The 27,058-nt window shown below is 41.8% G+C and overlaps 3 protein-coding genes across 3 annotated transcripts; 2 read left to right on the forward strand and 1 right to left on the reverse strand.

Moving 5' to 3' along the window:
* The first annotated feature begins 5,025 nt into the window (after window positions 1–5,025).
* On the forward strand, window positions 5,026–13,140 carry LOC138595795 (regulator of G-protein signaling 20-like). The gene is made up of 5 exons (XM_069667225.1): window positions 5,026–5,134; window positions 6,107–6,267; window positions 9,911–9,994; window positions 10,107–10,341; window positions 12,212–13,140. Exons 2-5 carry the CDS (start codon window positions 6,110–6,112, stop codon window positions 12,398–12,400), a joined length of 666 nt encoding a protein of 221 aa, XP_069523326.1. The 5' UTR covers window positions 5,026–5,134; window positions 6,107–6,109; the 3' UTR covers window positions 12,401–13,140.
* Window positions 13,141–13,412: 272 nt separating this feature from the next.
* Window positions 13,413–18,617, reverse strand: LOC138595794 (acyl-protein thioesterase 1-like). The gene is made up of 9 exons (XM_069667224.1): window positions 18,332–18,617; window positions 18,164–18,195; window positions 17,988–18,053; window positions 17,611–17,658; window positions 17,460–17,530; window positions 17,257–17,330; window positions 15,642–15,743; window positions 15,108–15,284; window positions 13,413–15,016 (listed from the first exon to the last, which is right to left on the reverse strand). Exons 1-9 carry the CDS (start codon window positions 18,398–18,400, stop codon window positions 14,957–14,959), a joined length of 699 nt encoding a protein of 232 aa, XP_069523325.1. The 5' UTR covers window positions 18,401–18,617; the 3' UTR covers window positions 13,413–14,956.
* Window positions 18,618–19,112: 495 nt separating this feature from the next.
* On the forward strand, window positions 19,113–21,592 carry mrpl15 (mitochondrial ribosomal protein L15). The gene is made up of 5 exons (XM_069667632.1): window positions 19,113–19,270; window positions 19,442–19,599; window positions 20,050–20,215; window positions 20,911–21,034; window positions 21,134–21,592. The coding sequence occupies exons 1-5, from the start codon at window positions 19,166–19,168 to the stop codon at window positions 21,475–21,477; spliced, it is 897 nt and encodes a 298-aa protein (XP_069523733.1). The 5' UTR covers window positions 19,113–19,165; the 3' UTR covers window positions 21,478–21,592.
* Window positions 21,593–27,058: the final 5,466 nt, after the last annotated feature.

Consider the following 27,058-nt stretch of genomic DNA (forward strand, 5'->3'; position numbering starts at 1 on the left):
CGCAGGCTCGACTCCCGGTCTGCCAATCATTTGTGCATGTCATCCCCCACTCTCTACTCCCAACATTTCCTGTCTATCTTCAGCTGTCCTATAAATAAAGCCAAAAAGGCCAAAAAAAATAATCTTAAAAAAAAAAAAGAAATACTGAAAACAATGTGTTACTTAAAAGCTTGTAGATTTTAACCTGTACAGAGTTATCACCTGAATCTGCAGCAGCCCTCAGGTTAATGGCTTTCAACTCTTTTTTTCATACTGATATCAGGCCTGCATATTTATTCACGCAAATTCAACCAATCGCCCAAACTTTTTCTCGACCTTGCAATTTTGGCCAATTGCCGCGACTTCACCACTTTTGACAAATCATCCTATTTCCCTGTGCAAGTAATTTATGTCCCCAAACTCACGTCTTTGATAATCAAAATATTGATCCTCTGAGGTCTGCGATGTCTCTTTAATATGTTTGGAACGCTGCCTGCTAGAGATGTACTTTTTTTTGCCGTGAAGCAGACAGCTGATTTGTGATCGTCTCATTTTCATGAGCTACCCATTGAACTACAGAATCTTTAATGGGACTCTACACAGTGATTGCATAATAATAAATCCTCTTGTGATTTCTTTATCCACGTCTCTGTGCTGAAAACTATTAGCCGTCCACTCAGCCACTTCCTGATGCCCTGCGTTGAGTCTAATGCCCAATCAGAGGCTGTGTTCCTGACCTTCCACAAACCAGAGGGTGTTACTGGTGTTTGTGTCAGTGCTGATAATGTACTCACCCTGTCTCAACTGTTTTATACTGCTGCAGCACCTGAAGAGAACAGCAGTGTAAATGTATAAATCACGTGTATATTCTCCTTTGCACAGATAGCATTGTAACGTGCACATGCAGTTCAAAATGAGCATTTTATGTATTTTGACTTCAGCGTCATTCAGTTTTTACACATTTTATTTGGATTCCTAACATGGAAATTGACAATCGCCAAACTTAGTAAATAGATGCCTTTTTTAAAATGAGTTGCTCACAGAGGATGTGTAATGTGTTAAACAAAAAGGAATAACATAGCAACTTTTTAAGAAAGCTGTCGTGAGATCAAGCATTTCTGGCTGCAAAGATCACAAGAATGCTCCTGAGGGAGTGTGTCTGAACTCACTTTCACGGCTCATAGCCTCTTTTTTTGGGCTGAGGGTAGATGCAAAAAAAAAAAAAAAAACTATGTACACTAACAAATAATGTGGCAGTTATGGATGATAAGCTTAAGATCCAAATATTTCCCTCAAGGGTTTGTTTCAGCCAAAAAAAAAGCTCTATATTTCTTTAATGCGTAAAGATACAATCTCGAATATTTATAGTTCTTGTGCTCTTGAGCGCCGCTCATTGGCGATAATCGGTAATTGCAGGAGCACACGTCTAACGTTTAACCAGACGTCCATGGCTGGCTCGCTTTGTCATGGTTCTAGCTCTTGATTTTCCTTGCTGACAGTCGCTTTCCGTTTGCTTCATCTGAGCGTCAAATTTGTTTCTTTTTCTCTGGATTTTTTGTTGTTGTTGTTGTATCTGTAGTCATCGATCTTTTTTTTGTTTGTTCAGCCATAGTAGATTACTGTTTACTCGCAACACTTGCAGAGACCTGAAAAGCAGACGCTTAGCTCCGCCTACCCTCTTTGGCAGACCAACCACTGCTGACGCGTCACTAACTAGGCGCCGCTTGTGACTTTTTTTCTGCAAATGTCGCCACAGACACCAAGGCCATGAAAATACTATACACTGTAAATGCAAAGGCTTTCATCAGTGGGCCATAGGCTCAATCACCATTGTGTTACCTCATTCAGCGATAGACAGTGACTTAACAGACGTTTATTTAACTGAAAAAGTTCGAGATTTTTACTTTAAACTAGGATACCATTTATGAAACTCCAACTAACAAATGAATAATACATTTGCTCCATAAGAGCTAGATATGTAAATGAGCAGCTGTTTGCAATTAATATTTCAATGTTTTACATCATGTCTCTGCCCCCGAGAACAAACTGAAGTATAATTATAAGCCATTTGTCATTTAGTGGATTTTGTTAGCTTTGGACAGAACCAGGGTAGCTGTTTCCACCTGCTTCCCGTCTTTATGCTAAGCTAAAACAGTGTCTTCGATTACCAAGTACTCTGTTTGCAACTAATTCTGAATGTGGAAAGTTCAGTATTGACGCTGGGAATAATGAAATTCTCACCATGGCTGCAACTTTTTGTCCTTCTTTCTCCTCACTTGCTTAATGATCTGCTTCTGCTGAGTCAGGTTGCTAAAATCGGTTTGGAACAAAACTCTAAAGTGTCAAACAGTGGATGCGATTTACCGCGGGACTCGTCTCCTCAATTTCCAAACCTGGTGTTGTGCAGCAGAGCCCTGCGGCGACCTACGGGCCTGTTCCGTCTTTGCCCTCTCACTCAGATATGCAGCGAGTCCAACACGGCCGACCAAGTTATGGAGCAGTGTGAGAATGGCATTAAATCAGAGCGTTGAATAAAAAACGAGGAGTCGTTGCAGGAGAAGCCTCTGTGGCGCCGAGATAAACTGTGGCGGATGGGACGCGGGGTTAAATAAGGAGAAAAAGTGAGTGACAAACAATGATTCGTCGGCCTGAACCTGGTAAAAAATGCATTCACTGCAGCAGCAGGAATAATGGCTTGCAATGAATCGAGCTGCAGACTTGTAAAATGAGGAACATAATAACCAGAGTGAATGTAACTGCACATTTCTGCTCCGCTGTAAACGGCCCCTGCAGACAGCCGAGCTGATTTACTGGATGTGCTTTGGAAGGCTGGATCTTTCTCGCACGAGGATGCGCGCTCTGAAATTGCTATTGAATTGAATTGAAAAAAAAATGATGCATATACAGTGGCGCTTGATTTGCTGACAGTTTAAAGGTGGTTACACCCTTGTGGAAAGATTCACACGTGTGCTTATATGTTCCAGCTGTAGATCACACTTATCTCACGGGAGAGCGGGCTCGGGGGCAATTCCTCTTAAAGATTACTCCGGGTGCAAGAATTTATTATACGGCTCAGAGAGGGAGACTTACGTATATTGAATTTGTTTTATAGCTGTATCACACATACAAAGTGGAATAGGACACATATTCCTCCCGTGCTGCAGCACCGGTTAGCATATTTCCAATGTTAGCATATTTCTTCAGCTGCGGTGGATTATCTCATTCCACAAGATGTGCTGCGCATTGAAATTCAAGGCCATGAATAAGAAACTGTATTTGATTTGTTTAGTTTTCCTCGTCTGTGTGTCTGGAAGATAGTGCGTGTGACTGAACTACAGTGAGATTTATATAGTTTTAATACGTCCAGGGCAGAAAATTTAACAGGCTCATTCATGAAAGGAAAGCTGCTGTCAGTTACCTCAAGCTAACAGCAACTGAACTCCGCGTGGTGGACGGACCAAGCAGGGTGAAATGCTGGAGTCAGCTCTGGGAATTTAGTAGATTTAATGGTTTTTATAATGAGTGGGTTGTCTTGCAATTAAAGAAAATAAAGGACATATAATTTCTGTGTCAGAAGAAGATGCTTTATGGCTACGATCTCTGCATTACATAGTGGTATTACGTGCGTCACCTAGGTTGAAAGCACTGCGTCCAATCCGACCTCCTCCAAATGCAGACTTTGTAGCTCTTTACGTCACTTTGCTTCCGTCCACTTTCCAGGTAGCTCAGCCCGCAGGGACTTGGCCTCGGAGCCGGAAGGTGGCTGGTTCAGGTCCCTGTACGGACCGAGCATGGAAATTGGGGGCTGGTAGCTGGAGAGGTGCCAGTTCATTTCCTGGGCAACTGCTCGGGGCGCATGTCCATACGCTGCCCCCTCGCTCTCCATTAATGCATGTTCATAAAGTCCTGTTTGTGCATGTGTGTATTTCAGGCCTATGTGTGTGCGGCATGAAAAACAGCATCTCTGGGATTGTTAAGGTATGTCTTCTTCTTCTTGGAAAGTTGTTGACTTTCACTGAAAATAAATAAATAAATAGTGTCCATTTGAGTCGCACAAGTCTTTAGATGACCTTCTATGATGACTATTTCACAAACTGTGACGATCCTTGGCTGTAAAAACTCACAGAAACATCAAATGTTTCAAGGTTTTTGATGGAGTTAAAAGTGAGGAAAGTTGGAATGGCTGGTTTAACCTTTTACAATCTATTATGTATTTAAACATCTCTTTAAAATATATGTTTTTATATTTATTGTCTTGTTTTTTGTGCAAAATGAGTCTCGACAGTAAGACAATAACCGCTGAAATGTAGTGAAGCAGACGTTTAAAGAAGCATAAAATGACTTAATTTATCAGCCTTTCAACTCTTGTAAAGAAAGTTAATTTAACACTTGTCAGCCTTTTTTTCTCGACACCCTCTTCATCGACTTTTAGTCCTCTTCATCTCCCGTTTCCGGACTCCTTTGGAGTCCCAGCGAAGTTCAGACGTGTTTAAATGGATCGCTTCTGCCCTCTGGTGGACACAGGCGGTACTGTGCCTCCTGTGAGCGTCAGGTGGGGTGAAGCTGCAGATGCTGGGATTTGGTTTTCCAGATGTTTGATTGAATTATTAACAACCCTGGCGCCCAAAAAAAGTCTTTCCGTGTATCCATGCCTCCCAGTTTTAAAGCGATGTATTTCAAACTGAGAGCTTCACAGCCAGGAAACACACATGTAACTTGTAATAATATGTATGTATTTCTACATTTTTATGTAGCTTTATGAATGATCTGATTTTGGATCCAAGTGAGCTGGGGGAAAAAAGGAATATTTCTTTACAATTTACTTTATAATAAATCCTATCATCAGAATTATTATTGACAACACATCAGCAGGAGTTTATCCCCAAACGGTTACAGATCATTAATCAATATTATTAAAACTGTGCATATATGTCGGCTAGTCATCTGGCAGCCTCAGTGTGTCCTGAAGAAGCCCTCTCTGTAACAGACAGCGCACATTGTGTTCTGGTCGTTAACGCACGGGCGCAGAAAAATCTTTTTAACACTTGCAGGATGCGCATGCGCACCGGGGACGCCAACTGGTTTGTGTCAAGTCGAGGCAGACGGATGTGATCGAGCCCCAAATCACCTGTATTCTGGCATTCATGGTGACACAGTGAGTACATATTTATAATCGACTCTTGAACAGCTTTTAAATCAGCGTGTTTCCTCGCGTTTGTGCGGCTTTTAGAGAAAAAAAAGGCGGATGAAATTACAGGATGCATACAGGCTGCTGGAGCATCTTTTCATGGATGTTCCAGCAGGCAGAAACAGGAGGATTCATCTTCAGTCCGTGCAAAAATTCTGCACAAAAATGTCGATAAAGAAAAGAATGTGAATGTTGCCAGATGTGCTTCGTTTTGCCTTGAAGGAAAAAAACTGGAGATACCAGCTTTTCTGATCAAATAATTCAATCATGTTTCTATAAATGGCTGCATACTGCTTGCTTCAGGGTGATTGCTTGTCTTGAATCGACCATCGTGTGTGTGTTAGTGTGTATTGTGTGTATCCTCCCGAGGATGCGACTGATGGATGCGATCGCTGCGGTCCAGGAGTAACGCCTTGTCGCTATCATTACCGCTCATCCCTCACAGACAGAGAGCAGGAGGAGGAGGTGGAGAGGAAGGCGGTTGCTGCTCATCATAATTTTTGTCACATTGATCCTAAAAACTGCTTGAACATTCGCCATTGGCTGCTCGAGCTGTTTGCACGGCGACATATGCACGTAAACGCACCACACGCCTTGTTTCATGTAAAAAAAAAAAAAAGATTTTTAGTCGATTTTTAAGGTGGACAGAAGTTGACCCCACGCGACACGATCGTGAAGTGCTCGTGCATTCCACAGGACACGTTTTTCCTCTAGCTCAGACACTGCTGCTTAAAAATGGCAGATGTGATCCCTGATAGGATAAAACTGATCGTGTGTGATTGATTTATTGATCAGGGTTGATTCATCCCTCCATTCTTGGAAGCCAGATCTTTAATCTCTTGTGATTTCTTGGATTGTGTCTCTGTGTGTTTGAGATGCTCCAGCTTAATGCAGCAATGATCTCCCACTAAACTGCTCCCTCTCTGTCTCCCCTCACAGTCCATGGGCTCAGAGCGGGTGGAGATGCGCAAGAGACAGATGCAGGTTCACCAGGAAGCAGCTGCCAGTGTCCTCCAAGCGCGCCACAGAATGGGAAACACCCCCACCAACGCCTCAAACGCCTGCTGCTTCTGCTGGTGCTGCTGCTGTAGCTGCTCCTGGTAATGACACTCCTCAGCTTCCCTCTCAGCAGGCTGCGGACAGGAGACGTGTGGTCCAAGTCACGGGGGGGTGGGGGGTTAAGGGACTACTTACAGAGAGATAACTGGATATTAGTGGAAATGATGGTTTGGGTGATCATCATTTCCTGTCATGCATCCGTTACCAGCTAGATCTTTAATTGCTTTAAATGTTAGTTAGAAACCTCCTCAGAAAGAACAAATACTTCCTTTTCTGATTAGATCATGCAATTTGGTGACGCAGCAGAAAAGACACTGAAAGGAGTATACTCCACTGGCAATGGGAAAAGAGACAATCGGCATCTATAAGCTGGTCTTCCTGGGTCTGAAAAAACTGCGTCAACGCGCTTATTTCGGTGGGAAAGAGGTATTACTTAGCATCACCAATTCTACGCAAATTAGTCTAGAACAACGCTTAGTTAGTTTTCATTTTTCCAAGCGGTGTTACAACCAGAACAACAAAACCTACGAGCCATCAGTGAAATGTTTTTTAACATGTAATACGTTCCTCACCAGCAGCAGCTATTTTGGTTCACGCAAAGGCCTCAACTGCCTACAGTCATTTTATAAACCCCGCCCCATATTAAAGTTATAATCTTGAAGATCTCAGTTCAGTTCTCTTTGGCGGCACCTGTGGCGATAAACAGTAATTGCGGGAGCACACTTCCCAGATATCCAGACAGTGTCGCATGTGTGACGTCCACGGTTGGCTCCGGGTGTAGCTCTTGATTTTCCTCGCTGACGGTCGCGTTCTCTTTTCAGACTGTTTGCTTCATCTGAGCGTTGAGTTTGTTTCTTTTTCTTTGGATTTTCACTTATTGTTGAAGTTGTATCTGTAGTCATCGATCTTTGCTTTGTTTGTTCAGCCATAGTAGATTACTGTTTACTCGCAACACTTGCAGAGAGCAGAAAAGCAGCCGCTTAGCTCCGCCTACCCTCTCTGGCAGACCAACCACTGCTGGGTGATGGAAAACGCGTCACTAACTGGGCGCCGCTTGTGATTTTTTCCACGAAAGTCGCCACAGACACCCAGTCTGTTATACTGCAAATGCAAAGGCTTTCATCAGCGGGCCATAGGCTCAATCACCATTGTGTTACCTCCTCATTTACCTTCCTAAATGAGCAGTTGTGATTTGCCCGACCTGTATCAGGTCAGATGGAAATCTGTCTGAACCAGTAAAGTTCTTCATGCAAGAAGCTACTTAATTAAATTGTTTACATTGTCATTATTATCCATGTGTGATTTTCCTCAAGTATATTAAAGCTCTTTAACTCCACTGGTTTGTGAACGCAGTGCAGCAAAGTCTTTCGTTCACACTATAGAAAAAGCATTTGAAAATTAGAGGAAGTTTATTGGCAAAGATTTCCTCTACACAGATTTGTAACCGATCTGCACAGCTTTTTTTATTTGTAAGGCGACTGGAAAATCCTGCAATTTCGATGTACCACATGTTGAAAGACAGTGCAGCAATCTGCGGCATTTGAAAATATAAAGATATCTCTCTCGGCCTCGTTTGGTGGTAGCAGCTCAGTAGTGAACACAACTTACTTTCTGCCTCCATCCTCCCACACGTTCAACAACACCACAGCCCACGCTACAGCCCAGAAAAACAGAAACACAGTGGTCCTGTGACCCACGCTCAATCTCATTGGACGGCGGCCTCGGGGGCTTTTAATCTGTTTTGGAATCATCCGACGTTTACTCGCTCTTCCTCTGAGAACAGCCGACCTGTTGTGTGCAGAACACGGCCATGTTAATTCACTCCACCAGGGATGGGTAATACATTATGTCTCTACATCTATTATCATTCCTTCTATTTGTTGCACGGCTACGAAAGCCTCATTCCCAGATGGGACGGCTCACGTTGGACTCTCACCTGAACCAATTAATCTTCAGCCAGCTGCTACATGGGCTGTTTTAATTACGCGCGGGACATCCCCACAGGACGGAGCGGCCGGTTGACACAATTATCTATTTACGCAAACGTTCCCAGTAGATCGTCCCGAAGCTGCTGGAGGTGTTCTGTTATGTCAGTGTGGAACAAACAACCTGCAGTGTCTCTGATATGCTTTAATAGGCCAATTAGAGGACTGATTGTTCCTTGATAGGAAACATTATGTAAGAAGGGTCTCTTTTTCATAGTTTGGGCCTCAGTTAAAGGAATAGTTTGATATATTTTACCAGTTAAATATAACATGACGTTGACTTTTTAGCTTCAGAGGAGCTGTTTCACGTCTTTTATTGCCTTCACATAGAGCTAGGCTAGCTGTTTCCCTGTTTCCAGTCTTTGTGCTAAGCTACGCTAATCAATCTGTTAACTCTTTCACTATACAGACAGTTTTTTTCACTCTGTAAGTATACGTTTTATCCCTCTGTTTCACTGTCAGACGGCTGTCCACCGCTGAGTCTGGTTCTGCTCGAGGTTTCTGCCTCTTAAAAGGAAGTAGGGCTGCACGGTGGTGAAGTCTTGCTTGACTAAAGCATGTTGCATTACAGCTAGAAGGTTCCTGGTTCGAATCCCGGCTTGGACGTTTCTGTGTGGAGTTTGCATGTTCTCCCCGTGCATGCATGTGCTCCCTCTGGGTACTCCAGCTTCCTCCCACAGTCCAAAGACATGCTCGATAGGTTCATTGGTGACTCTAGAATTGCCCGTAGGCGTGACTGTGAGCATGACTGGTTGTCTGTCTCTCTCTATTACCCCTTAAACACCGAAATTAGTATGTTGGTGCAGGTTTTTCAGACCTGCAAAGACCCGCTTATATAGTAGTATACTCCTGTCAGTCTCTTTTCTGCTGCGTGACCGTCTGACATCACAAACGTGCCGGAAGTTAGTACACAGTGAAGATCTTGATTTGCAGTGAAGAAGAAGACAGTGAAGATTTTGCGCCGACGAATTTGGAACGATGTTCGAGCGTTGCTCGGACAGAGGCAGACGGAATTTGTAGCTGAGATGACAAGGAGTCACAGAAGTTACAGGAGGAGCATAACATCGCGCCGGAAAGGGGGCGGGGATTAGCGTGTTGACACGGGTTTTGTGTTTCCATCAATGCCGATCGGAGCCAAGGCGATAATTACCCGGGTCTACTGCCAATTGTAGCCTTTCCCATTAAGCAAAAAAGCCGTGTGTTAGCAGGTTTTTTGTCCAGTGGGAAAGCGGCTTATGTGTCAGCCCGGTCATTGACTGGTGATCAGTCCAGGGTGTGTACCCCGCCTCTCTCCCATTTACAGCTGGGATAGGCTCCAGCCCCCCGGCGACCCTGAACAGGATAAGCGGTATAGATGTTGTCATGGTGGATAATACTGGGTCTTTCTAAATGATATAACAAAGAGTACAGTCAAGCCTATGTGTAAAGCTTCTTTTTTCAATACTGTAGACAATGAAAGCCGTTCCTGTTTCGGCCTGATAATAACCCTTTAAGCAAAGTGATCCATATAAGCAAAGTTTTTGGGTTTGGATCAGAAGAACTTGACAGGCCTCTGCAGAACTCTGACCCCATTGAACATCTTTTTTTCATTAACTGGAAGAGCGTCTGTGAATCAGGCTTTATCATCAAACATTTTTATATTCAAACGGCAAATAAAACCTGGATGACGGGCTATTCATGGGCTGTCTTTTTCTTCCAGTTTGACTGTTCGGAGTGAAGATGAGACCGTGCAGAGATCAACTTTTGAGCGCAGAACAGAGGGAACTACAAACTGTGAAGAAAGGTAACTATCATCCAGAAACACGATAACATGAGCACCATTCGTCATATGATGTGCCGCGACTTAAAGAACAAAACACAGTAAACAGTGTATCCACTTATCTTTCATCTGTAAGCCTGAAGCCCACTCTGGAAGACGCCCGCTCCTGGCCGACGTCCTTTGAAAAGGTGATGAAGAGTGCGGCGGGTCGCGGCTGCTTCAGGCAGTTCCTGCGGACGGAGTTCAGCGAGGAGAACATGATGTTCTGGCTCGCCTGCGAGGATCTCAAGAAGGAGACCAACAAGACTGTGGTGGAGGAGAAGGTCCGACAGATATACGAGGACTTCATCTCGATCCTTTCCCCTAAAGAGGTGAGACCGCAAGGCAAGAAGCGTCCTGCAGAGGACTGTGTGATGTTAGTTTATTGATGGCTACAATAATTAAACTGCTATGAAAAAAGTTGAATCATCAACTAATTAAATTATTAAATTCTTTATGATTAAGTCCTAAAGAAATGCCAAACTTTTTCTTATTTTGGTACTCAAATACGGAAGCCCAAAGCGGACATGCATCCATACATTTTATTTAATTTCCGGTTGTTGTCTCGAGTTTTCAAATTATTTATCTCGTTATCTCGAGACAACAACGCCGGTTTTCCCTTGATGACGAGATCATTTCAGTTGTTTTGTCAAGATCTTGACTTATTTTTCTCGTTATCTCGAGACAACAAAGATGGTTACTCATTATAATTAATTATCTTATTATCTTGAGATAACAAAGTAAATTTCAGTTGTTTTCTCGAGATCTCTACTTATTTATCTCATTATCTATAGATAAAGTTTTTGTCATGATAACAAGATCATTTTCTGGAGATCTAGGCCATGTCCACACTTACACAGGTATTTTTCAATTGTAGCTTTTTCTCAGCGTTTCGGCCTTCCATCCACACAAACGCCGTTTTAGGCCACTGAAAATTGATCTTTTGTGAAACTCCTGCCAGAGTATTTGGCTTGTTACGTCAGGCTGTGCGCCGTTATCTCCTTTGTGAGGCGTCACAAAAGAGGCGACATTCCTTGCAAAATGACGGACGTGACATAAACAGTGATGCTGAACAGGACTTTTTACATAACACATATATGTACAGTTACTCGTCTACCACATTGAGGAACAAAGGCGTAGGGATAGATTTTTTTCAGACTTTTGACTGGCCACGATTCTTCTTCTTTGCATGACCGGGTTATATCGCCGCCTGTTGGTGTGGCATTCTCATGACAGCGTTTCTGTTGTGTTTTCGTTCGGACGGGGATATTTTGGAAACGAAGGAGGAAAAAACTTTTCGATAATACCCGTGTACGTGGAGACATGGCCATGGAAAACAAAACAACATGCTGGTCACTGTGGTGTTACAGACCACAATATGCCACGCTGCCATTGCCCACACTAATGACATGAATCTGTTCTGAAGCTCTGAGGACACGAGTTATGAACTGAGATGAACTCATTATCACGGGAAAACCAGCGTTGTTATCTCGAGATAACGAGATCTTGAAAACAACGAGAAATGACTCGCATTCACGGGAAAACGGAGTAAATAAAAAGTATGGATGCATGTCCGCTTCGGGCTTCCGTACTCAAATGAGAAACTGCTTTTCTTTGTTTTATTTGATTGTACCTTGAAAAGATTTTGGTTTTGGACTGTTGGTTTTATGAAATGCCTAAGTAAATTTTAGTAAGATAAATGGATGTAAAAAAAAACCCTACCTTTCAGGGCTTTAGGGTGGCTGTCTCTACGATCAATCTGTAGATTAGTGGGTCAAAAGTCCAAACACAGCTACTCAAGATGACATCTTCAAAATGATTAATTGTCTGAACAACAGACATTGGACTGTACACCAAGTCACATACATTTTAATGCCATGTTACGTTCAAACTGGTGCTTTTCAATTGAGCCCCACAACAGAATGAGATAATAGCAAAGATTAGTCCCCTAACTAGCTAGCTAAAAGTGACTCTATGAAAGTGACAGCTCTTTGGTTGAAATGTAAACGAATCTTGCACCAATTTTTCGAGGCCGTTTCAAGCCATAAGCACTTAAAATGTAAAAAAAAGTATGTATTAGCTAAATACGAGGTTGGAGGAATTTCTTTGGCCCTTAAATTCAAACATGTTTTCACCAGAGTAGCTGACTTTAATGTTCTGCCTTTCTACATTGAACCGCTTTTATCTCCTCATCTCCTCCAGGTCAGTTTGGATTCACGTGTCCGCGAGGTGATTAACCGCAACATGCTGGAGCCGACCTCGTGCACGTTCGACGACGCTCAGCAGCAGATCTACACGCTGATGCAGAGAGACTCTTACCCCCGCTACATAAACTCTACCGCATACACGGATCTGCTGAAGAGCCTGGAGGAGCCTCCCCCCGAGCCGTAGACCCTGCACTGCCACACACTTAGCTTTTCAAAATGGCGCATGCGTCCCACCCGAAGGAGTTCTCTGTGCGTTTCTCCTGTTGGAGCTATTTAAAGAAAGACAGACAGGAAAATGAACACTACGTAAAACCGGTCTTTATCCAGCTGTAACTGCTGTTTATTTACCCATGATTAGCTTACCAAAACACGTGGAGCAAACAAGAACAAATGCTACATCCAGCACCAGTTACATGTTGGAAAGCATATCTATATTTTTATATATTCCCAAGCGCTTGACATTGCACTTTTCTACCTTGTTTAATGAGGGAAAGCATGCATCTGTGAGCACTGCATTTGTATTTAGGTACATTGTGAGCCTTGATGCACATCCAGTTCTTGTAGAAACCGGTCGGATTTATTTAACAGTAACTTAAGAAGAAGGAAAGTGCCTTGGAATAAGATCTTCTACACTCGCACCTTTGGTCTAACGTGAATGGTGCGACAATGACTTCACATGTTGGTGCTTTCAGCTCTTCTCAAAGAAAACCTTTTTACAATGAGCTGATACCCGGGAATAGATCTTGTCTGTGTGTTTCAATACTGTGATATTAGTCATAATATATTTAATTTAAACTCAACAGGGAAGAAAAAGATACTGAAGACATGACCATGACCACTGATATATTTGTGTATTTAAAAAGGAGTTTGTGTGAAATAGCTATTTGAATTCTCACAGATCAAATAAAGCACAATCGTATGTTGTTTTTGCTCGTTTCATCCGACTTTAAAGACTACTCTTTTATATTTTCATGAATATCATTAGAAATGCTTTATATGTTTATTGCATATTAAGCTGCTTTAGAATTATGTCATTTTTGCACTTGTGCTAAATGTCTAAAAATGCTTTAAGTCAAGATTTCTACACATTGGAGCTGCATTAATATTTTTGCATTCAATATTCAACACATTCTTTCCGCTATAAGATGTCAGAAATACTGAAAAACACCATCACATGCTACAAAAGACACGGCTGACGCCTTTAAGTTGGTTGTTTTTGTGCGACAACAAATGCAAACCCGACAATACTTTTAAAAATGATTTAACACAGAGAAAAACTACTAAATTTAAAAAGTTAAAAGCAATTAAAGTTTGTAGTTTTTTTTGCTTGAAAAAAATTACAAATAATAATTGTATCGACCAGACTGTATAAAAAGATGGACGACATGACAGCTCCCTAAAAGTGAAGCCAAACCCTCTCTATCGCCCCCTGCTGACTAGCTGCAGTATAGGTCATTAAGCCCGCCTCCTCCATGTTAACAGATGGGACATGAGTCAAACTATAAAATCAAATTACACACCAAATAATTGTTTCTCAAACATGGTTTCTGTCATTATAGTTAGTTCTTATCATGCTGATTTACGTCCAAGTGTTCATTTTTCTGACAAGTTTAGTTTTAATTAGTTATTAGATGCTGTAAAAAGGTTGATTGACAGCTCTGTTGACAAATACAGCTCCTGCAGCCGATCTGTTCCTGATTAGCAGAGTGGAGGACGAACGGTGAGAGGAAACGAAAACAATCACTACAGTCATTGAAGTTTACATATCTGTGAAGGTCTGCTTCAGACTAGGGATAGACCGATTATCTGCGCCGATATTCGGCATTATGACGCATATCGGCATCGGCCTTTTTAAAATTTATTTATTTATTCATTTTTTTAATCCGACGGCCGATAAGAGATCAATTTAAAACTGGGTTATTTTGGCTCTGATGCATATGCTTAAAGGCATTTAAACAAAGTTAAGTGTTGGAGTTTGTATTATTCAAAATTTTGACGCCAATATTTTCACTTTTACTGTAAATGAATATCGGCTTCAAATATCGGTTATCGGCCTCCTTGACTACTAATAATCAGTATCGGTATCGGCCCTGAAAAAACCATATCGGTCTATCTCTACTTCAGACCAACACAAGAAGCTGTACTGCTGTTAAACACGCCGACATGCGGGATCTTTGCTGTTTGTTTTCCGGTTTCCCGCCGATCTCTACTGCGCATGTCTGGCTCTTTGTGACGCCACCATTGCAAGATGGCAGCACCCGCCACGGGGGCTATTTTGGCTTCAATTTCATACAATGAGAGCAGATGGAGACGCGTCGCCCATCTATATATACAGTCATTGTTATCGACTAATAAACCTGTCTTAGCGCTTATACAAACTACAATAATAAAAACATTTAACAACAGGCCATTTATTGTGAGATAGCAGGTATTAGAAACAAAGTATAGCCCTAATTATTCCAGTACATACGTCTCCTGCAGGAAATGGCTCGTCTCAACGGCAAACAGCTTTACAATCAAGCAACTACAGTTACTCTACTGTAACACTGAGGACTGTGAGTGGATCCAGGCCAGGATGCAGCATCGTCTCAGTCAGGCGTCTCCCCCGGCTAACACGTAGCCGCAGTCCTGCCCGGCTCTATCGTTAGCAGCGTGGTATTGTCAAGTAAGTCAGTGATTCCTCGAGTCCAGAGTCTTACAGGACTCTGAAGATGCTGTGCGGGGTGTGGAGCTCCTGAGTTCACTCGTCACTGATGGGAGGAAGCTGCTTCTCTATGAATCGTTTCACATCCACCATTTCCTGCACAGACACAAAATATGAGTAAATATATAATACAGAACACAACCCCGGTTTTAAGAGCCTAACGTGACCTTTATTTCCCCGCACTGACCTCTGGACAGGCGCTGTGAGGTAGACCCCGGTACGACTTAAAGGTGATGTTGCCCGGATTGATGAGGCTTTTCATCTTCTCTGCTGTCTGGCTGCCGAACATAAAGGGAACCAGGGGATCGGCATCCCCGTGGCACTGTAGGACATGCATGTCCTTGTTTGAACTGCTGGCAGAAGCCTGAGAATAGAGGAGATTAGGATTATTCTAATTATGTGATTATGACAGATTAAAGCCCCTTTCGAACATGTATTGCACTCTTAAACTTGTCCAGACATCACCCAGAGGGGCTGCAGGGGAGAACGCAAATGTGTGAGTAAGCAGACTTAAACCTGGTTTAGGAGTAGTTCATGATAAAATGGACAACGAGCATATAAAGATGTCTGGAACGACATAAACTCCAACCATCATGTCCAAGTGAAGAATCAGAACTTTGAGTTAAACAACTCTTAAAGCAGCTGCTTCAGTTTTACTGAATTACTTCTAAAAACTCTATAAAGCGCAGGTGTTAACGGGTGTACGTCTTGTTTTTTCTACCTGAGGGAAGGACTTGCGAAGAGGGAGCCAGCAGCTCAGAGCGACCACTCCAGCGAGCTTCTGCTGAGTTGTCAGAGCCGTGTAGAGAGACAGAGCTCCACCCTGGAAGAAACAAAACAAACACTTGTCACAATTATCAACCTCAGTCCTGTCATGGAATTATGGGGAGCTAATGCAGTTTGGCTCTGTGCCTTTGAAGGACGCTATCCTGTTCTCCAATGGGCCCTGGAAAACCTCCACCAGACTACGTAAAACGCGTCATCTGGCGGAGGCCAGGGAGCTCGCTAAACTACACTTCCTCAATCTAGGACGCCCGCCTCTGATGTCATGTCTCGTTCAAAATTGTCAGGTTTGAAATGTAGACTGCAGACCTGAAGATGTTTTAGACGATACACCAGTATATTCTCGGCGTGTTTCAGATTCTGTACCGCTCTGAGCCGTTGCCTCCAGCGTCTCTCGCTGGGCCGTTCCTTTCAGAGGGAGGGGCGCAAAGCATGCTGGGTGTTGTAGGAATGTAGAATGGGCGAAACCACAAGCTGTTTGTACAACTTTCTCCACAGCTATGGCGCCAATGTCAAATATTACTACTTCTATCGATTACAGAGAACACCAGCTTTGACTGACAGGGGCTTTTTATAGGGGCAGATTGCTCCTTTAAAGAATCTGCATCATAACTGGGAAGATGATTTAAACATCTAAAACATGATAATTTGTCCATTTGTAATTAAATACAAAAAACATTCTGACTGTTGCTGATATTCAAGAAATGCACAAAGCAATACTAACTGATTGGTCTGTACTCAAAGGAGTAGTTCAGGGTGTTTTGTGCGTGACTGACTATTACTTGGTCAGGCACACAATCTTCCTGGAGCTTTTGCCGGTTGCCTAGCAACTGTTTAGAGCCAAGAAATAGTCGTGCACATAGCCCAACACTACATGAGGACTTGTCGTTTTTTTGCTTCAATTTGGAAAGAGATATACGTAGCTTGTTAACGTGTTAACTAGTACGCTTTAGATGCTGGTTAGTGGATGCTATGGACAGATCAAGCCGGGGGCCCTTTAATCTTCGATTCTTACTCTCCACCACAGAAGCAAATAAGTGCATTTCTTGTATTTCCAATGTTATGCTTGAACGCTATTCTGCCACATCTTGTTCTTAGCCTTATTAAACTGTGTTTGACTCATGTGCTTAACTTTACATTATTTAAGAGACTTGTGCTGAATATAGTGGGAGTGGTTCCTCTTTTCTTCATCTGCCCGCAACACAATTCCTCCTGATGTTTGAGCTTACCATTAACTGAAGGCAAGTTTTGTAATACATTTTATTATTACAGTATCCTTATGAATAGAATACAATTTTTATTTGCTTTCACCACTCCAAAATAGCAGAATGAAATAATGACAATCTGTGTTGTGGAGCATTTAACTTGCTGTTAAAGTCCTGTTTTTCAAAAGTGTGCATATATATTAGAACACTCTGTCCTTTGATGCTTCTATATATGCGTGTGTGTATGTCTTTTAGGTTTGGTTATTAGAACACATTATGTACACAAGCAGTGAATCACTCTAAAAACAGTGTTATGTAACGCATCATCTGCGTGCATGCCACACTTACTTGTGAAAATCCACCAAGAATAATTCTGTGTGAAGGTATTCCATTCTTCACTTCTTGGTCTATCAAGGCTTTAACTGTGGAGAAATTAAAGTAAACACTTGTAACCAAATCTGACTCATGTGTAAACAAGCTTTCTTTGCAACAAAATTAAAAAGGCAGCACTTAAACATTCAAACACATTTACAGCAAATACAAAGACGTACTGTTCTCTGACGCTCTTTTAATGCCACTCTCATCTTCTTCTGCATCTGGGTTCAACCCGTAGATATCAAACCTGTACATGAGAACAAAAGTGAGGCTCATTGTGTATGTGGCGAGCACATTGTCTATAGGCTCTAATACTGAGACACTTACCAGGAAGGCATGGACATTCTCATGTTCAAGGAAACAGGCATAGTTGGACTGCAATCATTGGAGAAAAGCAGAATAAGAAATTTGACTGCAATACTACTGTAACTATGAATGCTGAAAGAGTATGTTAACTTATTCTCTTCTTATTAAATAACCTCTTGTCCTCTTGACTCTTTGTCAAGAACTATGACACGTCTATCAACAACCCTGTGTTCTCTGTTAACCTTGGAATCAGTTATTTCCAACACAGTCCGTGGGATTTTAATTTCTCTTTTGTTCTTCCTGGACCCTGGAGTCCCAGACTCCTACTGTTACAATATTTAAACACCTTTTAAGCACGTGTAGACACTCCCTATCTTACAGCTGTTGTGAATACTTACGCATGTGGGCAGATGTATTTCACATGTGGTATCCTGATGCCTGCAAAAGCTTCAGCCCAGCCATGACTGTTAGATAGGACACAATTAAACCAGTTTAATAACAACAGTATTATCTCTGTGAGATACAGACACTAATATTGTTATACCAAATAATTGTAAAGAGTGTCTTTGCCTACCCAGTATCCCCAAGGCCATGCAGAAATATCACCTGTAAAAACAACAACACATGATTACAGAGGCAGGTAGTTTTGGACACATACATCAAAATCTTGCAGCAGTTTTGTATAAAGATGTTTATGTCTTACTTCAACTATCTACCTATTAGTGTTCCCTGTTAAACTCACCGCTGCAGTAGCTTTTCGGGCGGCAGGCACAATGGCAGGTAGAGGCGCTGACATGTTATTGCCGCACATACAGCGCTGAGGCAGCTGATATGTAGGAACAAGTTAGCTACAGTAAGCTAATAACGATACCCTCAACTAGTTGAAAGACAAATGTCGACCGACGGCGGAGGTCAAGGTACCACCGTCTCGTACCACAACTGCCAGTCGTCAATTTGTCTGTGGAAGTTGAATTTTTCTGAAAAAAATAACACACCACCGGATCACACAGACCAAACTAGCACGTTATGCGTCCACTGACACCCTTCGTAGTCCCGCCTCCTCTGCTACGTGATTGGCTTTCATTAGAGGTCCTTTAGAAATACTAATCGTGGATAGGTTCGTTGAAATGTCAACGGGCGCTGCTTTAATAACCGTCAAATCCTCAACACTCACAGCGAAGCCCATTTAGGCAACTCAGGTATATACACAGAGAGATAATATAACAATGCTGGTCTGAAACTACAAAAATACATATTGTTTATGTAACATGTTGCAATGCGACATTTGACACGGATTATTTTTCGGGATAATGTTTTTTATTTGCTCTGTATGCCGATTAAACTTTAAATGATAAGTAATTGTCTTTCAGTTTGTTCAACCCTTTACGGTATCATCACAAATCCCTGAAATCCGACCTTAAATGCTTCACAGCTTAACAGATTGTGTAGTACATTTTGACTGTTATGCTTTTAATTTGATAAGTCCCCGAGCCTACACGAAGTACTTCCGCTGACCTCGGTCACGTGACTTACGTGTCCTTGATTTGGCTAACTTTGACATGTGAGAAAAAGAAACATGTCTTTCCCCAAAAAGCCTGGTGGTAAAGCGTTTGATGCTTTGCAGAATCTGCCGCGGATAACCTTAGCAAACTTACGACCTGAACCAGGCTCCACAAAGCCGGTAAGTTGTGTTGTTTTATCTTTAGTAGCTTGAGCAGCACACTCTAGCTAACTGAGCCAGTTAGCATTTTATGTTAACCAGTGGAGACAAATGCTAACATTCTGACAGTTGTTTTGATAAGACGATGCATTGCATGCTAACACAAAAACCATGTCGTTTCTTTAATTGTAGGACAGAAAGCGGGGCAGAGGACAGCATGGCGGTAACAGAAGCGGCAGAGGACATAAAGGAGAGCGACAGAGAGGCAACCGACCTCGGTTGGGATTTGAAGGGGGTCAGACTCCCTTTTATCTGGCTATCCCAAAATATGGCTACAATGAAGGACACAGGTAATAGCTTGCCATTCCACCTTTGCCATTAACTTGTAAGTCTGTTACGAGAAAAATGTAGTATTTGTTGATACAAGGTACACAAACAGAACATAGATTCCAAGTTGTCTTAAAAATGTCAGCAGCATAGACCTTTTTTTTATAATTTCTTCCTCTTATGCATGTCAGAAACTAACAGGTGCATTCATAACTACTTCTATATTTTTCCTGCTGTGCAAGTTGAATTGCTTGCAACATTTCAGTTAACTGCTCCTAAATGAATGAATGAACACCATAAATAGTAAATGTGTTATCAGTGTTGGTGATGAAGTTTATACATGCTGCATTAATGCTGCAGCTGTCGCACTGATGAGTATTTTTGTATCATAACCCGTTTGTTGTTGAGAAAAACACCAGATTCTAGGGATCACGTATGGTTTTAACTAACAACATTCATATGCTCTTCTGCAGCCGTCGTCCTCAGTACCAGCCTCTGTCACTGAAACGCCTGCAGTACCTGATTGATCTGGGACGAGTCGATCCCGCCCAGCCCATAGACCTGACACAGCTGGTGAATGCCAGAGGAGTGACGATCCAGCCTTTGAAGAGGGACTTTGGGGTCCAGCTGGTTGATGAGGTAATTGGGGCATGCACGGAGCTTATTGTTCTTGATGGACGTTTTCACACTTAGCATTGATCATGAAAGGGTTATAAAGTACAGTAGTTCTCTCATTCTCAAAGGTCAGAAAGCACTTAACACTCCTGCTACTGTTTGTGCCTATAAGTTGTGTGAATGAAGACTACTTTTTGTTGGCTTACTGTTTTTTTAATGTCTTTGTGTTGTTAATGTTTTATGTGAGAAGACCCCTGAAAAATGGATTCACATTTAATCAGCTCAAAAAACATCAACCACTACCATACTACTGTACCAAATTTAGCTACGGTGAATAAAGCATTAGAGGAAAATACAGCATGGCACAGTATGTGTAAACATGCAGTTATATCACTGGTATAGCTGCCCATTTGCCTCCTTATTACTAAAAAGGAGCTTGGTTAAAACTACAAGGAAAAATTATGGATCTAAGAGGAAAAATCAACTTATTTTTTTAGTGTTTTGCAGCTTATAAATGCATAAAATCAAACTTAGTTTATGTTTTAACAGCTGAACAAGGAAACCAGGTATTGTGGGTTCAGAACACGTCACTCTGAGGCTCTTTGATCATCTTGTGCCAGCAGGTGGCAGCACATAACAATGCTGTCATCCTGTCACAGACTTGGATGTTGTTTCTGACGCCTGTTTTTTCACCTTTTCATGTGTTTTCTGTGTTTCAGGGTGCTGACATTTTTGCCGCAAAAATCAACATCGAGGTTCAGAGAGCTTCTGAAGGAGCTATAGCTGCTATTGAGCGGAACGGAGGGGTCATCACTACAAGTTTCTATGATCCTATAAGTCTTGGTAAATCATGAATGATCAGTCTGCGCTCAAACACATTATTTCAATCATCTTGTGTATTTTATATTAATAAAATCTATATGTTTTCTTTGTTTTTTCCAGGGATTCTCATCAAGCCCGTGCCGTTCTTCATGCGCGGGCAGCCCATTCCAAAGCGAATGCTACCAGGGGAGGAAATGGTCCTGTATTACACAGGTGCTGAAAACCGGGGTTACTTGGCAGACCCGGAGAATGTCCAGCAGGCCCGGCTGGCCCTGGCACAGAAGTATGGATATATTCTGCCAGACATTTCAAAGGATGAACTGTATCACATGCTCGCCATGAGGAAGGATGTTCGACAGATCTTCTTTGGCCTCGCTCCAGGCTGGGTCGTTAACATGCCGGAGAAGAAGATTCTGAAACCAACTGACGAGAAACTTCTGAAATATTACAGCTCATATGTGTGAGGAGAAGTCTCATGAATGTTCATGTACATTATGGAGGAGAAAATCAGAGAAATACTGTGTTTGATGTTGAGTCATGTTAACATTTTATATTAAAAATGTGGGAAAATAGCATTTGTGAAGGAGTCATTAAACTTTATCATCAGAAGTTATGTGATGTCATCAGAAGGAATTAACCTTCGGTGCTAACATTTATTTCTGACCGGATTTTTACCTCGTTCATCAGTATTTCTTTTTGTTTTCGAGTGCGTGACGTCTGACAGCCTCGTGTCCGAGCACAAGCGGCCCGTGCAGCGCGATGGAAGGAACGTGAACTGTAACAGGTGAGGGGGAAATAAGGAAAATAAGATAACTCAAAGAATGAAAACAGGAAACAGATGCCTGGTGATGTGTGTTACTTGTGAAATGGCTTGCTTCGGCCCTAGAAGGGGAGTTTGAAATTAGTCATAGGCAGCTGTATCCTGGTGTGGACGTTCAAAAGACCCCTACCCCCCACCCCTCCTCCTCCTCCTGTTGGAGTACAATCACAGGCAAACACACAGCTTTGCTTTAAAGACATAGAAAAATACTTTTTCAACTAAAGATGTCACTCGTCTTCTAAAAGTTAGGACTTTCACTAAATTTAAATATTTCCCGCCTTGTTTTTTTAAGTTTAAAATAAAAGCCAGATTGTTGTCATGTCGAATCCCATTAAGATTTTGAGATATTCTAATCAACACTTAACTGCACTTTACACCCTCCCTGTACCAGAATATAACCTCGTCTGGATAATGGCTCCCTCGTATTTGAACTCTCCATTACGCTCGTGTTTATTTTCTGAAGTCAAAATTGCCCCCTCGCTATAAATAACTTTGGTATTTTACGCAGATATTGTCTTAAGGGACGCTGCCATAGAAATTCTGCTGGTATAAAAACACTTTATCAAAGGAAGCATATGTTTGTGTGTGTGCGCGAGACTGCGAGCATTGTGTTTCTATACAAAGTCCACTCTGCCGTGTTGCAGGGAGGTCTCCGTTATGCAACAATAAGAAGACAAAATCATGCACCAAACCCTGAGTTAAATTTGCCAAATCTGTTAAATGAGTTTAAAATAAAAAAGCAGCATTTTTAGGTGAAATTCCGACAGTATTTGTACATGTTAAAACCCCAAGAGACAAAGGTCACTCTTTGATGACTTCTCTGCTGGTTCCCTGAGTGCTTTCCTGAATCTCAAGTATCCAATAAACTACACAAGTAGTGGATACATACACAGCCGTCCCCTGCCAGGAAAACCAGCCCAAATCCTTACAGCATAATACTTTAAATAAATCACGCCACAGGAAAGAAACAGCACAATCATTGTTTATGGCAGAACTACAGTGCTTATCTTCAAAGCAGCAGATCCTTTTGAATTTGTATCAGGTCTCAGACGAGTATAAAAGGAGAGAAAGAGAGCGAGCTAACGGCGTGTCGCTCCGCTCTGATTGTGTGTCTGCAGAAAAGAGAATTAAAGAATCAAATCAAGTATTTTGTGCCCTAATTACAGTCAGGCTAAGAAGGCTAAAAAGATTTGTTAGTCTGTTTTGGTCAGGCAGGTTTCTGCTCCAAATAATCTAATGTCTGAGTCTAACCAGTTCACACTATTTAATTAAACATCCAAGCAGTGCTGCTGGAGCTGAGCCGGCCAGATTGTTTTGGTTATCTGCCGCCTTGAATGAGCCGTTTCAGACAGACACAGATATCATGGTGTCTCACAGGTCTCAGTCTAGTTCCAGTTAATAATGAGGGCTAATTACAGCAGGCCTCTCTCTCTCCTCTGTCTGCTGTCGACAGACGTGTGGATCAAACACACTTACACTCATGCTGAAGGGCACCTTTAAGACAGATATATGTCCAAAAACATGAGAATAATAAATGTCCCACCGTGACATCAAAAGCTCAGCCGTCTGGACAATAAAAGGAAGACTTCTTCAGGCGCTCAGATAAGACTCTTTATCAGAGGAATACAATAACTAATTTACAAAGAATGAGTGGAGCTTAGCTTCATTAGCCGGTCTCACTCAGAGAGTCCGCATGATAGACAAATGAAATACAATTAAAGGGAAAGAAGGAGGCAGACAATTTGATTCATGATTTATTTATGATTTATTTTCATTGTTAATCAGTGAAATTTATATTTTTAGGATTAATTTGTTAAAGAAAATTATTTTAAAAAATCTTAAGTTTCTTTAATTCTTGAGATGTATAAATACTAAAAGGTTGTAAAAACTACTTTGACTACCGAGAAACACATTTTATCTTATCCTCTTTTGCAAAACACACTAACGCTTCCTTTTTTTGTTTTATTTTATTATTTAATCACTGTTTTATTATCTTACTTCTCTCTTTCCTTTTCGCACAGTCAGTCTAAGTTAATTTTTTGAGGATGCCTCTTTGAGTCCAAAAAGCAGCCAAAGGGAACGTCTTAAATCATCTTTAAAACAAAATAGACTTACGGTGATGTAAAACAGAGAAAAGCAGTAAATTGTCACATTGCAAGAGTTTTGGAAAGGTGCTAAATGATTTAACACCTGTTAAATTGTTTTATCATCTAATCTTTCAGCCCTGAAATGATGGTAGATGGATTGTGCAGAAGTTTAAATCCCCCTAACCCTAACCCTGCACATTGCACCACCCGGGCCTGTAAGACTTGAGCCGTGTTTGAAGTCTGGCTGAGCCCGGCCTGTTATCTGCGCTCAGAGGTGGGGGCATCATTGTGTTCTGCTAATGAGGCTACATTAAGCCTGTCTACACCAGGGGGCATGTAATCCTCTCAGCTGGCCTGACGTAGGGCCGGGCAGGGCGCTGTTTGCATGGGGAGTGTGGAGGCTAGCACCCAGCTAGCACACCGGGGGGGCCTTGGTCTACTGTTGAATCTGCTCAAACAAAAAGGTGGAGGTGGAGGGGGGCACAGGCTGCTGCATAGAATGCTGTCTGAGTCCTGACAGAGCATATCTTGATGCGGGCCTGCTGTGCCCATACAATCCAACACAATGCAACACAGACCCTCGCTGCCAAGATCACCTGACACAACAGCTTTATATCCACCTTCACACCTTCCAGCTATGAAACAATGCAGCTCTTTATGGATGAAGCACTGTAGGGAAAGCCGGTGGGATGGAGCAGAAGGTTGGAATACAGAGCTTCATTATCGAAGGCCTTTTGCGTTACAATCCTGATAGTTTTTCTTCTGGGTCCTCTTTGAATAGACGTCTCCTGATCAGCACATACTGCTCCAAAAATATCCAGAGTATGAGAAGTGTTCAGCTGCTGTTTTGGCATCTTCACTGGAAGATACAGTCCTCAGATAAACAGTGTAGCATCCCTTCCATTTACAAGTTCCCAAAAACTCCAACCATCTTCATTCAGAGTTTTCCAGAATCTGCAAGAGCGTCTGTAATTCCTTCATGGTGATGTACTCGTTCATGTCCTCTACCTGTGCCAGTCTGCCCATCACTGACCCACAGTGAAGACGAAGAGGAGTGTCCCATATATGAGTTCTGTCCAATACAATGGCACATTGTGATCAGAAAGCCACAGAGAACAATCCCCATTCAGACAGTACAGTGCCCATTCTGCTTGTTTGGCTATGTGACAATGCAGTGATACCCTACTGTCAACTCAGAGATTAGGATTCATTAATAAAAAGGGATGAGCCAAAGGTCAAATGACAGTCTTTCTTTTAATAAAACACACAATGACGTCAAATAAATGCGCCCAAAACAGTTAAAGACGTGTTTAAAACTGCATTATTTATATTTTAAATCCAGATATTAGCCGGCACCCTCGCCCCTTTAACCGTTGTCTAATATTTAGCCGACTAAATTCACTCAGCTCAGCCGAAACTAACGTTATTGTATTCACGCTGCGTCGTTCAAGCTAATTGATTAAATCCATTAGTGCTTTTTCACAGCGCGTTGGCGCGTGCGTCCCGTTTAACAACGCGGATGTGGATTCAAGCTCTAATTCTGACAACCTGTGAAAAAATGAAAGAACCCCGGCCACTCACATACCTACTCCCAATACTAACAAACTATAAAAGGAGGAATATTGATGTTTGAAGTATATAAAAAATCTTCCTTCATTGTTATCTCCCCTCAAAGCCACATTCCGCTTTATCAGTTTCGACTGATAAGATGGTTTATTGTCAAAGGGAGATGAGGAGCACAGAGTAAAGAACGTGCCTTAATCAATTCTGTTATTGAATTTGCCAATGACACGGTATTGATCCGTCTTTTTGATTAACATATCAAGCTCCATTTGGCCTGATTTACTTTTTTAAGGGTCAAAGGAAAGTCCAAAATGCCCCTGACGACAATATGTTAAACTGTAGGCTGCATGAGTTTATATTTTCCCTTTCAAAATAAAAGCAAAAAAAGACCAAACTGCTTTCCTCGTTGTGTATTAACCCTCTCCTCCCCACACCATAATACACAGTATTTGCAAGTTAAAGAGGCCGCATTAAGCGACCTGTCTGCGGGACAAAGCCGTGCAGGTGCAGGTAATACTGGAGCTCGCTCAGTCCGTGTATTGCAGATGTAAGTTCGCCGCTGTCACAGTAATGGCATCTATTGTGTGTTTAATGTTGGTCGCCGGTGCCAAAGACTGATATTCATTGAAACCATACAGAGGAAGCGAGCACCTGTAATGGCGTCCTATTGTGTTAAAGCGGGATCACACGCCTGAAGAGTTTCATTAATGGTGAATACACAACATTAGCATCATTTTCATTTCGTTTCCCCTTTACGGCTAATAATATTCCTATTATATGATCGTTAACATGGAGGTATCTGTAAGAATATCATTGACCTTTTAATAGTTATTTTTATCACACTTTATTTGTGATCGTATCATTTTTTTCACCATAATAAAGCTGTTATATCCCATTAACAAGTGTTTTAATTATTATATTTATGCATTAAATGGCATTTAATTCTACATTTTCTAGACTTTTATCATGTCTTGACAATAAATAATTCCCTAAAAACTGTGTTTGTGTACTGAAGAGCGAACATTACCGTATTTTATTTTTTGAAATATGCCTGACTTTTTAATATATATTTTTTTTGCTGAATATTTTCAAAATAAAACAGCTTGTGGAAAGCTGACGGTAGAAACGTGTTTAATGGCTGTCTGGAAGTGAACAGCTGCAGCCATGCGGTGCAAGTTTCTGTGAGTCTGAATCTCTGCTGCAGTTTTGATTGATTTCAATACACTTTTTCCCCCTCGTTTGTTTAGCGCTAAAGCTTCATCCAGTGTTCCCTTTTGTGAAGTCAGTTCTCATTTTTTATAATTCAGTTCAGTAAAGTAAAAGAATAAAACAGCCCTTTTACGCCTTTAGAGGTCGTAAAGTTGAGCTCATCACGTGCCTTTGTTGACAACTATCAGGTTTTATTCGTGTCAGGCAAATATTTGCACGCGGTAATCGTGTAATAAACACGCCTTGATCATGTTTGTTTCAGTCGTGTAAAATGCACTTTGATAGAGACAGTGGATGGCCGATAAGAGCCGAGAGCCACAATGTAATTATCAACCAGCCTGCCTGCTGAAAACTTTGATGTTGTCC

This window comes from Semicossyphus pulcher, unplaced genomic scaffold, assembly GCF_022749685.1.
Source record: "Semicossyphus pulcher isolate SPU_LCO1_2020_fin unplaced genomic scaffold, fSemPul1.0.p SCAF_18, whole genome shotgun sequence".
Lineage (NCBI taxonomy): Eukaryota > Metazoa > Chordata > Actinopteri > Labriformes > Labridae > Semicossyphus > Semicossyphus pulcher.